The 12,661-nt window shown below is 59.9% G+C and overlaps 1 protein-coding gene across 1 annotated transcript in view; it reads right to left on the minus strand.

The window, feature by feature from the left end:
• Positions 1-12,175: 12,175 nt before the first annotated feature.
• The window catches only part of TBRG4 (transforming growth factor beta regulator 4), a 30,686-nt gene continuing 30,200 nt past the window's right edge, over positions 12,176-12,661 (minus strand). The window contains exon 11 of the mRNA XM_074986345.1: positions 12,176-12,326. Coding sequence (XP_074842446.1) covers positions 12,225-12,326 — 102 coding nt within the window. The 3' untranslated portion in view covers positions 12,176-12,224. The remainder of the gene's footprint in view (positions 12,327-12,661) is intronic.

Consider the following 12,661-nt stretch of genomic DNA (forward strand, 5'->3'; position numbering starts at 1 on the left):
CAAGGGGATTTCTAACTGCGAAATGCTACAGGTTGAACCTCCCTAATCCGGAACTCTCTTGTCCAGCACCATCCATGGTCCAGCATGATTTGAGTCAGCCTGGACGACCACTCATCCTGGGTGTGGCCAAGTTTCCTGTGGTCCCTTAAAGTTTGTTTCCAGACACCAGTCCTGGCTCTCCGCGTTCTGTGCTGTTTTTTAGCTGTATTTTACCCCTAAACATCTTCTCAGAGCTCAGCAAGCAGGGGAAAAGTGCTGGTGATGAGCTAGACAATATTGACCTCCTGTGGTCCAGAAAATTCTCTCGCTTGGCACTGGTCAGCTCCCAAGGGTGCCAGACGAGAGAGATTCAACCTGTACAAGTGAAGTCCTGGCCCCGTTTGGAATCAAAAGCGAAACTCCCACTGACTTCAGTAGGGCCACGACTTCCCCAGCTAGGTTTGGACAGAGGCAGATTAAGCTGCATCAGGACCCCGCAGATTAGCTAGGACCCTCTGGGCCCATGTGTTAATCCCCCACCGGTTTCGTGGAGTGAGTTCTCTGGCCGCTTTGCTAGGCCCTGCCGGGGCTTCATTCCTACTAACCCCCACAGGGCCACCGGACTGGGGATGCTCAGTGGCCCCAGATTCTGTCTCCACTGCTGACATCCCCGCCCCCGGGCATGCGGGGTCGGGGGCTGTGTTTCCGCCGGCTGCATTCACTAAAGCTGTTCGCACTGCAATTCCCAGCCGCCTGCTGCAGCCCAGCTACCCACTTCTGCAGCAGCCGCTCCTGCAATCCAGAGCTGGAAGCCGGACAGCTAAAGGGGCGGTGCGTGATTTATGACCCAGTTCTGCTGGAGCAGCCGTACCTTTGTTCAGGCTCCACCCTGCTGTGGCTCACCTGGAGGCTGCAACGCAAGAACCGTCCCCATGCGGGGGGTGATGCCAGCAGCTGAACTGATAGGGCTGCCGCTGCCGGCACATAGTGGCAGTTTGGGCTCTTTCACGCTGCCAGTGGTTCATTTGCAGTATTGGCCCTTCCTCACCAAAAGGCACGTGCTTGGTGGCTAAATCACCTTTATCAGACACATCATACCATCACAGCCTCCTAGAATCTGAAGGCTGGAAGGGACCTCAGGAGGTCATCAAGTCCAGCCCCCTGCCCAAAGCAGGACCAACCCCAACTAAATCATCCCAGCCAGGACTATTCAGGAGCCTCTCTTCCACGTCATGCCCTAACCTAAAACTTTCAGACTAATTGATACCATGGGTATTTTGCTAGAAGCCCAGTACCTTAATTACGGCGCAATAGCCACTGCTTTTTGGCAATTAGCACCAACAATGAAGCATTAATGATAGAAATTAGGCAAGTCAACACAATCGAGGCAAATGGGATGGCTCGGAGATTGAGGGTGGCAGCAGACAGAAACAATCCAAACAGCAGCTTTTGCAGAGGTCCAGGGCCTTTCCTGTCACGCCTGGGACAGACGAACCACATCCTGCTCCTCAGCAATGAAACTGAACACTTTTGAGATCCCATGTCCTGGCAGTTGACTCCTGCAGTGAGGCTCTGCACAGGTAGTTTTCACAGAGTGAGGCGGGAAAGCTCTCCCTCTGATCCCAGATGACACCTGGCAGCTTCAGCCACTCTGGTACTCTTTCAGGTGGACTTCTCCCTGGCTGTGAATCGTCAGAGGCTCTTGCCAGTTCTGTGGATTCTGTAGTCCTGTTCGCATCTGCCTTCTCTGGCCCAGCTGAGGGTGGAATAGCTGTTTCTGAAGCTCCTGGAGCAGAAGGGAGTAGCGATTTGGACAAGCCGCTAGCTACCAGCTCTGGAACGCGGCGCTCATGCCATACGGCACCTTTCAAAGTGCTTCCCGAAGGTGGGGCAGTGTTCTTATGTTACCGGGGGAAACTGAGGCACGCGGCCTCAAAGAGACAGGGCCAGGGTCACACAGTAAGTTGGTGGCACAACTGGAAAGAGACTTCGGGCTGCCACAATCCATTGCAAAGCTGCGCTCACCTCCTTTCAACAGCGTCTCAGGGCAAACTCCTGGCGGGGGGAAATCGGTGTCACTTCACCGACTTTTGTGCCGATTGACACCCATTAAGGAGCTGACCTGCGCCAGTCACATGGATCAGGACTAGCAGGACGGGGGCTGCAGGAGCCTGGGCATTGTGGGGTTAACTGGATGACCAGGGTCTTAGGAGCTGGAGAGGTTCTGCCGTCCTCTGCTTCCTGTGGGTGACTGGTGACTAAAGCAGCCAGGCCTCGCCCGCAGAGGCGATCAAGCCCCGGTCTAGCACTGCAGGTAGTGGCGGGTTTGGGCCCTGATTTCCCAGCCCACAGGCCTGTGAGGGGCAAAGGTTTGGTTTTGTGGTGCCGAGCGGAGCCCTGTGGCAGGGCCTTAAGCCCACCCAGGAAATCGGCGGCCTTGCTGGGGGTTCCCTGGAAGCTGAGCGCGGGGGTGGCTGCCCAGCTGATTAGCAGAGCACCCTCAGCCGGCAGCTTGTGTTTTGACCGGTGGTGCACATGCGCACGCACGTTGGTGCGCTGAATAAAATTGATTCCCAACCATGGAAATAATTAGCGGGAATTCTGGTCCGTGCCCCACGGACTTGGCAGCTGCTACGTCCCTGAAAGGCAAGAGCTCATGGATCTTGTTGCAGGCTCCGGGCCTCTGCTGGGACACGAGGAGAGCAGATGGCAGCGGTAGGGGGTAAGCAGAGGAGGGAGACTGAGGGTAAGAACAGTGCCTGCCTGTGGTTACAGGATGAGCTGTAGCTCTTACGCAGCGCGGTTGAGCATCAGCTGTCCGAATGCTTTGCAAAGCATGGGTCTCCCCGTGGTCACAGCTGGGGAAACTGAGGCAGGGGGCTTTGCCGTGACTTGCCCAGGCTCCCGCAGCAGGCTGACGGCTGAGCTAAGAACAGACCCAAGCTCTCCTGGGTCCCTACCCAGTAGGCAGCACTGCCGCCTTGCTGCGCACTGCTCTGCAAAAATGTCGTTAGCTTGTTAAAAAACGAATTCCCGTTAGCCAGCCCTCTGCCTGGCCCCGGCTTCGCTCAGCCAATTGTTGAGGCTTCACAGTGGTGTTTGGCTGGACTGTCCCCTCGTCCCCGTTGCCATGTGCAAGACAATCAAATACCCGCCAAGCCACTGGCTTGCGCAGGGGGCAGAGACACTCCAGCCAGAGTAAAGATGCTCAACCAAAAAAATATGCATCACCCCTCCCGGCTCTTCTCCCCTGCTCTGAGCGCGGGAGCTCTCGGTGCTTGGAACCAGAGAGCTGGGGCTGTTTGAGGCTGAGGGGGTCCCTTTAAGAAAGTGCCCCGAGAGGAGGACATGAAGGAGCAGGGCAGAGGTGGGGGGAGACTGGGATGCAGGTGGGGCAGAGAGCGCAGGAGGCTACGCTCAGCGGCAGAGAACCAGGCCCTCTAGCTGTGGGTGCGGAGATGCGGCTGACTCTGGGTAGGCCGAGGGCAGGGGGAGGAGAGGCTGGTTCTCCGTTAGGCCGGGGCTGTTCCTTGCACTCTGGTGTGCAGAGGGGGCCTTCAACCAGCTCCTCAGAAGACCCCCCTGTGCAGGGGGCTCAGCCCTGGCGGGGCTTGATGCTGCCTGCACTGCCAGCCCCCTGCCTGCAGGAGGTCTTGAGGGTGTGGTGCGAGCCCGTTGCCTGGCGGTTGTTCTCTGGGCCGCGAGGAGCTGGGGGAGACACGGCCCCTGGTTGTTCCGAGGAAGGCCCAACTCAGCTGCACAAGGCCCGATGCCGTCCTGCTCCAGAGCGCCTGCGAGGCCCCCAGGTGGACGGGGCACAAGCTCGGCGCTCTGCAGCAGTGCGGGGACTGGCCCTTCACTCCTCCCAGGCCCTGCAGAGTCTGCTGCAGCCATCGTGGGGTGACCAGGGGCTGGCCAGGCCCTACCCTGGTGTCAGGGAACCGAGGAGGGAGAGGTGGGTGGGGCAGATTCTCCCCAGACAATCACACGGGCTGTTTGCATGAGGGACTGGAACCTTCTCCCCTGGTCTGTCCAGCCTGCAGTAATGTGGGGAGGGAAAGGGCTCTGGAAGCGGTAACCTCTAGGACTGTGACTCTGATCCATTTCCAGACTGTGGCCTCCTTCTCCGCAGTAGGATTTAATGGGACAGGCAGGGAGCTCACCAGGTCAAGCCCAGCCCCGAAGAGCCAGGCCCAGGCGTTACCACGTAAAGGCTGTTCCATTGCTGTCACTTAACGAGCAGGGGTGTCTCCATCCCGCCCTAGAGGCCTGACCCAAAGCCGGGGGCCCACTGGAGCAGGCGCTCCAAGCTCGAGCCCACACCCACCCTGGCACTGCAGCAGCTCTGGGTTGGCTCTGGCTGGGGGGTCAGAACTTTGCTGGAGGAAGGGGCCCCACCTTCCCTCTTTGGGCTGTGTCTGGGGTGAGAGTCGCTGGGGCTGTTAATTGGTACCATGACCCTGGCTGCATCTGTCTCCACGCTGCTGCCTCAGCTCAGCGCTTGGGAATTGCTCTTTCATCGGCTCGCTCATCGTTTGCATCAGCCAGGCCCTGCAGCCGCTGCAGGTTCTCCAGCCCGGCTTGGGTTTTTCTGCACTCTATTCCCCTGAGCCTAGGGCCTGGCTTTGGCCTAATGCACTGCAGTGCTTTCGACCCAGGCCGTCTGGTAGCCATGGGGCGGACTTGCTCTCTGCTGCCTCCCCACCGCTGCAGCAGAGGGAAAAAAATAGCCTCAGGAAGAATTTCCCTGGGGTGGAGGAGCAGCTGCCTCTGTGCCAGCAGCTCTCTGGGGCCGGTTTTGTCCTTACCCAGGAAGTCCTGGGTCCAGTGACATGGATGAGGAATTAGCTGGAAAGGGCCCGTGCCAAGTGGCAGTGACTGTATGGTACACATCCCAGCACCCTCGCCGGTGTTAGCTCGTCCGGCTAGTCGTGTGGGCTGGGCTCTGGTTTCCCTGCAGCTTTACACTGAGTTTCAGCCAGCGTGAAGATTTGTCAGTTTCACTTTTCTAAGGGGGTCACTTTCATTGTCCCTGCCTAGTCAGTTTCACGGGCAGGTTCACCCCCTCCCACTGGCAGGACAGGGGACTGTGGGGTTGGGGTTGCACTGGGGAATGTTCCCCTTGGTTGATGGCCAGCGCCAACTTCAGCCCCTGCGAAGCGCTAAGAGCCCAAGCTCACCCCACGTCTTGGCCTGGGAGTGACAGGGCTACACCCAGTGGGCCCCCGGGGCAAGGTATGGGCGGGGCCTGCTCCGAGTCCCTGGAATGGGCGGAGCCTTGGGTGCAAGGGGCGGGGCCAAGGGCAGTCAGCCCTTAGCGCTGCCTGGAGCATGGCGCTGGGCCCTTCCCCCAGCTCTAGAGCTGCATGGAACGGTGCTGCCTCAGTGTTTCAAAGGGGCCCACGGGAATTGTTCCCCTCCCTCGGTTGGCTGGGCAGCACTGCAAACCCCCACCCCGCTCACTGAGGAGTGCACCAGTTCTGCTCTTGGATAACTTCTCTCTAGATGACGAGTTCAATTCTCGCAAGGGCGGGGCAGTGCCCACCTTCTCCCGACGGACCCCGCACGTCTGGGAGACCAGGAAACGCCCAGCGACGGGCTGACCCGCAGAGCCTGCTGAGCCTTCTGCTCGACGGCGGCCTGGGAGACGGCTGAACATCTCCCACGGCTCCTGTCTTCCCCTCAGGCTAAACCCGAAGGCGGTAAACAAAGTCGCTGCCACCAAAGCACCCAAGGACGCAAAGTCACTGAGCCTCGTCACTGCTCCCCCACCCAGCTGGCTTGGTCGTTTGCCTTGGGCAGATGGCGGCTGCATTCTAAAGGCTCTCCAGGATGGAGACCTCCTGCGTGCTCGCAGGCCAGTGGGTGAGGGGCAGGGCCCTTTGCACGAGGGCTCTGACATTTCAACATGGGCCCAGCAGGCTGGGAATGGGCCACAGCGGAGAGCTGGGCTGCTCCAGGGCATCCACATGTCTACTGGGAGCCAGGAGCGGCTCGAGAGTTGGACTTCTTAGCCATTGGCAGTGCTGCCCCACGTCCCAGGTGTGTTGGCTGCTTTGAGGCCCCCCCCGGCCTTTCAAAGCTGTGGGTCACCATCTAACGAGATGCACCCAACGTGAGAGGGACACCTAAGCCTGTGAACCAGACGGGAATGCACACAAGACGCCCCATGCCCCTCAGTTAGGAGCTGCTTGCTGGCTTGGGAGAGTCCCAGGGGCCATGACAGAGGATGCAGAATCCCCAGATGGGCAGTACAGAAAGTAACACTTGCCTACCTGGGACTGTCTGCATCAGGACAGCGTAAATCCTCAGGTGCACCAACTGGTCCCAGCTGGCATGGACTGGAAGTCCTAGTTCCATGTTACCAGGTGCTGGGGCCTGCTAGCACACACTGACTCCAGTTAGTCCAACAGAGAATTCATACCCTCTGCTCTGGGCTAAGGTGCTACAGGGACCAGATCTTAGCCCCAGATCTCCAGAGATAGTCAGGCTCCTAAGGGACTTTCCTGAGTTGGGATCTGAACCTGGTTCTCCCAGAGGCCTGGCTCTCCAGCACCCACCACAATCAAACTAGCTCCTCCTTCACACTTGCCACCGACTGGCTCAGAGCGTAGCAATACCATCAGCGCCCTCTGACTACCTGTGAAGTTAATGAACCATGTTCTGGTTGGGCACCCACAGCCCCATGGTTCAACATGCTGGCCCACACGGTCTTCTGTCATCTCGAGCCTGCAGCCCAAGCCAAGCCTGTTAGGTCTCATTCTACCTCCCATCTGGGGAATAACTGGTCCCTGACCCCCAGAGCATCCCTCCCTCAGGTTATTAGCTTCCCAAGTGTCTCCTCCCCACACTGCACCAGGTTTGCCGCTGCAGCTGTAGGTTCAGCTCCTCCATTCAGCCCTTACTCCTGGCAAGGGTGTGCCTCCTTCGAGCACTGAAATCCCCATGGCTCAGGGCAGGGGTGGCCAAAATCCGGCCCATGGACTGCCTCAGGCACACAGCAGCCAGCTGCTGCTTTAAGCAGCTCCCTGTAGTTCTCTGCGCAGAAGCAGGGCAGCCTGCATGGGCTGCTGCTGAGCCCTTGCAAAATAGCTCAGCTCCCACTGGGGGGTTTACGGCTCTTTTAGAACACAAGAACGGCCACACTGGGTCAGACCAAAGGTCCATCCAGCCCAGTAGCCCGTCTGCCAACAGAGGCCAGTGCCAGGTGCCCCAGACAGGGCAGGCCAAAGACAATGATCAAGCAATTTGTCTCCTCCCATCCATCTCCAGCCCCTGACAATCAGAGGCCAGGGCTAATAGCCTACCCTTGGCTAATAGCCTTTTATGGACCTCGCCAAGTGGCAGCAGCAGAAGCCCCACCCCCTGGCGCCCAGCAGACCCAGGTTAGCTTAGGTTTCTGCACCCAGCTTGCATCCCAGACCTCGCACTTTCCCTATGACTATCAGGGAAGGGTGCGGCCCTGGGCCTGTCCCACATTCTTGGAGAGAAGTATCAGCGCGGTGGCTGAGTTCATCTGTATCTTCAAAACAAGAAGTCCTGGGGCGCCTTATAGACTAACAGATATTTTGGAGCATGAGCTTTCGTGGGCAAAGACCAGGTGCATGGGGTTTGTGAACCACGCAGAGGCCAGCTGCGCATGGGGACAGAAGTGACTGACTTCCTTTTGGCTTCCCGGGCGGCTGGGTGGGGGTGCTTGGGGCTGTTGTTGGGGCAGCAGGAGCCCCACCCCCTGGTTTATTTATAAATCGCTCCAGCCACGTGCCATTGCACCCAGGGTGGGAACCTGCCCCTCTGTGCCATGGTACCTCTCTGCTTCCCCGGGGCCAAGCATTTCTACCCCCCCCAGAAGCCCGGGTCAGGGAGGCAGAGGCCTGCCGCCCGGGGGCATCGCACGAGGAAAGTGGTGCCAGCTGGGCGCTGGGATCAGGCTGACAGCTTGCAGTGCCTACGGGCGGGACTGTGGTCCAGTGATGCTTGGGGATGGGCCCCGGGGGGATGCAGAGCATTGGCTGCTGGCTCCTACCAGCCCTGCACACTGGTAAGGGGGGCGTGCAGGGAGCACGCGGCTTGTCAGCACTAAGGGGCTGGTTCGACCCCACCTGCAGCCGCCCAGGGCCTGGGGAAGGCAAAGGAGCGGCAGGGGAAGCAGGGTGCCCCTCCCGGATTGCTGACAAGAGAGGGGCTCTGGCCGCAGCCCGCTCTACCGATTGGTACCACGGCATGGGGCCCTGCCACCCAGCCCGCTACGGGAGCAGCAGCTCAGTGGCTTTCGTGGACCATAACCCTGGTGGCCTCAGGTGCCGATTATACAAAAACCACCTGCTCCCAGTCGCCATCCGGGCTGCCTGCCATGGCAGGGCCAGGCGTGCGTCCGAGTGGCGGTCAGAGGTGGGACAAGTACCCCAACATTTCCTTGAGTAAAAGTACAGCTGCCGGGGGGGGGTGATGCTTAATTACAAGTCACCGGTGTCCCACTGGCAAACTACCTGAGTCAAAGCACTCCCCCCACCTCCAGCTTTATTGCACTCAAGTACCCAGCCGTGACGGCTGCTGCACACTTACTCAAGTAAATTTGGGGGCACTTTCCCACCTCGGGGGAGGGGCTGGCGCCTGTGTGTGTGTGTGGGAGGTGGGGCAGCTGCTCTTGCACTAGCAAAGGGCTTGCCGGGCAGTGGAGACGCAACACAGGCAGGTGCTGCCTGCAAGGCCTTGCTTCCCGCTGGGGACAGATTTAGGATCGCGCCGCTGTGTGTCCAAGGCCCTGCACCGCTCGTGGTGATCCGCCTTTAGTTCTAGGGCCTGGGCCGTGCGCTGTGAGCGCCTGAGGGCCCCTGGTGCCACCGCACAGCCCTGGGAGACCCACCGGGCAGGTCAGCCCCCGCCACCCCACCCCACCCCGAGGTGTTCCTTGCGGCCGGGAGCAGGCGTGTCCCACAAGCAGGAACATAACCGGCTTGGCCCAGGGACAGCCCAGCCTGTAACCATAGAAACAGACCTTCCCTGCGTCTCCATGGCAACAGTGAGGGAAGTCAGGCTTCCAACAGGCCGGTAACATAGCAACCAGGGCAGATGAAAAATCTTTATGGTTTGCCACCCCTCCCCCACAGGCCCATCTTCCCCCATCAAAAGCGCCTCTGGGGGGGGGTGTCCAAACCATGGGGGTGGTAATGGGGGGGATCTCCCCCCCCCCAATTATCAGCCTTGTGCTCAGGAGCCCAGGGGAGGCTGGTGCAGCAGTAGGGATTTCCCCACCACCTTGAAAGCAGCTGATCTGTCTCAGGGATGCCCGCTGCAAAAGGCCAGGCCCAGAGCCTCTGTGCAGTTACCCGCTGTGCAGGACCCCAGCCCAAAGCTCTGCCCAAGGGAGGCAACGAGGCAGGATTTCCCCTCTCCTGCTCCCTTCCCAGCCAGCCTGGGAGCTGCCCCTGGGATGTGACAAGGTTGCAGCTGCACAGAAATTGGACCCTCCACACGGGGCCTGGTGCTTTGGTGTCCCAGACTCTGGGGCGCTCATGAGGCAGGGTAGACTGGGCTGGAGCTGGGAGTCATCCCATGGCTGCACACCCCAGTGGCCTAAAACACAGGCACACATCTCCTAGAGCTGGACAGGAGCTTGGGAGGTCATCAAGTCCAGTCCCCTGTGCTCATGGCAGAGCCAAGCACCATCCCTCAGATTTTCTTTTTTTTAAATCTATTTGCCCCAGACCCCTAAATAGCCCCCTCAAGGGCTGGGCTCACAACCCTACATTCACCAGGCTGATGTGCAAACCACTGAGCTATCCCTAGAGCAGGAAGGCAGAGCTGGGCCCTGACAGCCTCTTTAGCATTCAGCCAGAGAGCACTGAAGGGACAGGTTGTAACGTCTCTGTTCCTTCCTTGGTCAAAGCCAATGCACCGCGGGGCCAACTGCCGCACAGGTGGGCAACTCAGTTACAACTTTACCGTGCAAATGGCCCGGTGGAGCTGGGCCAGCAGCTGTCCTATGTAAGCCTTGGCAGGGAGCAGAGAGTCTATTTCACATGGGGGCAGTGAGCTGAGGAGCTGACACCCATCAGGGCTGGCTACAGCCCCCAGCGGTTTGGAAGTGAAGGGACTTGTACCCGCGCTGGAACGGCACAACCTCAGCATTGCTGGCCAGAGCGCGTGTCCCTGGAGCGCAGCTGGTGAGCCCCAACACGCCAGCCACCATTGTGCATCATCTCCCTTAGCAGTCACACAGCCCAGGATCGGGGCCAAAAGGCGGGTGCAGCAGGCGGCCAGTTCCCTGCCGTACCTGCAGGTGCCAGACCAGCGCTTGGCGCCACTGTCTCCCAGGTAACAAAGTGCCTCTGTGACTCCTCGCAGAAGCAACGGGGCCATTTTTAGTTGTAAAAGGCTCTTCTGAGCGGATCCCTGACGTGGGCTGGGGCCCAAGTGCGACTGGCTGATGGGATTCGCCCTGCCTGACAAGTGCTAGGACCCAGCTTTCTGATACAGTGAACACTTGAAATGCACATCAGACCCCGCTCCCCCTCACCCGTGCCCAGCTCTGGCTCCAGCTCACCCCTGCCTGGCTCAACCCCCTAGACCTGCTCACCACCCGCTGCCCTGGTTCAAACCTCCCACTCACTGCTCCACTTCAACAACCCCCCCGCCCCCAGCCAACTCCACCCCGCATCCCCCCTGCAGCCCTAACCCACCCCAGGCTTAGCCTCCCCAGCCCCCACCCTCAACCCACCCCCCCAGGCTTAACCCTCCCCATCTGTCCACCCCCGCAACCCCAGGACTTACCTTCCAAAAGGAGCTCCAGGTGCTCCTGCTGCTTCCCCCGCTGCAGAACACGTGTTCTGCTGGGGAAAAAAGCCGCCTGTGACTTACACGACATTCGGGTTATGTGGGGCTGGGGGCGTGCACAGGACGGGAACCTTTGTGTAAACTGAGGCATTACTGTACTGCCCAGCAGCCAGTGACCCTGGTGTCACGCTGCTGCCGCGGCGGTGGTGCTGCAGTGTGCTGGGGAGTACACAGCAGGCTGGCTGGCTCCGGGCTTTGCCTCGGCCTGGTCTTTTTTGCGGATGCGGCGCTCTTTGGAGGGCAAACAGGGCAGTGAAATGGTTGTTTGAATGTTGACTCCTGCGCCTGTAGGCTTTCCAAAGCAGGCCGGGCCCAGGTTTCCACCGAGCGGAGCAGAGGAGTCACGTGCACCTGGGAAGTTCTGGGCCAGACCGACGATCTCTGTGGGTGGCAATCCAAAGCCTAGGCCTGCCGAAGCCCTAGGGAATTGGGGCACCAGGCTGGTTTGAAGGAGGCGGATTCCTTGCTGCATCTCACCCCCTGCCTTAGCTGGGCTCGCGGGGATCCCCATGTGGAACACACACCCATGTTAGCCTCTCCCTTCCTTCATCCAGCGCAGCTCAATGAGCTCAGCCCCTGGCTCGTCAGGCAGGCTGTGAAGGGGCTGCAGCTCCATGTCCCTGACTCACATCAGCTCCTTTGCCCACTGCGTGGCCCTGCACTTTCCCCATCCCTCTCGCTAGCTAAGAGTAACCCCCTCCCCCACTTGCTGCCCTACCCCTGAAGAAGAGGCCCTGTGGTCCTGCTACTCCTGAGCAGCTACAAGGGTTAAGGCAGATTCAGCATGGCCCTCCTGGAACCTGTGCGGGGAGTCGGGGGCATTGCTCCGGCCTTTAGGTGACAGGCCACCGTTTCAATGGCCTCTGGTTCACTTCTGCTGAGAGCCTGCGTAAGCCCGTGCGTTCCCCACCACCCAGGGAGCAGCCAGGGAGGGCAGATGGCTCCAGGCCACCTCTGCCAGCCAGCTGAGCAGGAAATCAAGAGCCAGAAGGTAGAGAGTGGCTCTTCACTGACACACCCCTCCCCATGGCTGGATCTCACCAACCCCATTCACCTCCTGCAGCCACACCAGACTTTAATGAGCTCCCACAGAGCTGGGCCCCTCTGGTCAGAGCCCAGCAAACAGCTTTCCCAGAGCTCCCACTGTGCTGATGTGCAGGGACTGGGCAGCCCCCTGCAGGAGCACACAGCACGCAGGGGAACAGCCCACCGGCTGGGACGGCGGTAATGCTGGGCTACACAGGAGGCTGTTTATTTCAATGCGCATTTACAGCCCTTAAGCTACCCACCCTGTCGGCCTCCTTCCCGCCCCTGGGCAGCTCAGTGCCCCTTCACAGCAGCACCACGCGCCCTCCAGCCGGCTGAGACAATCCTCTCCCTCGCCGATGCTCCAGCGAGAGGGTGGGGGTTTATTTCGCCATCTCTTCCCCCACAGCTTTGTTCATTTTGTCCCTGAGGTAGGCGGCCCTCTGCCAACTCGACTTCAGCTCCAGAAACTCATAGTAGGGAACCTGCAGCAGAAGAAGATGGAGGGGAGGGGGTCAGGACATGCGCGGGGGCACCCAGGCTGCTCTAGGGGGACTGCAGAGGCAGCTTGCTCTGTGCTGGTGGAGAGTGGCAGAGGTGCAGCACATCAGTCTGAGGATACCGAGCAGGCCCCCAAAAGGAAGAAGGTGCTGTGGTGGGGCAACAAAAGAGGTCAGTCTCCCAAGACCGCCAGGGGACCCTCCAGTCATAGCCAGGGACGCAGAATGGCCCTTAGCACAGCACTGCAGCCTGAGGCTGCCTGGCTCTCCCCCGGGAGTGCTCATAACACAAGGGAGAGCAGCAGGAGGCACCGTCACCC

Source organism: Carettochelys insculpta, chromosome 2 (assembly GCF_033958435.1).
Source record: "Carettochelys insculpta isolate YL-2023 chromosome 2, ASM3395843v1, whole genome shotgun sequence".
In the NCBI taxonomy this organism is placed as follows: domain Eukaryota; kingdom Metazoa; phylum Chordata; order Testudines; family Carettochelyidae; genus Carettochelys; species Carettochelys insculpta.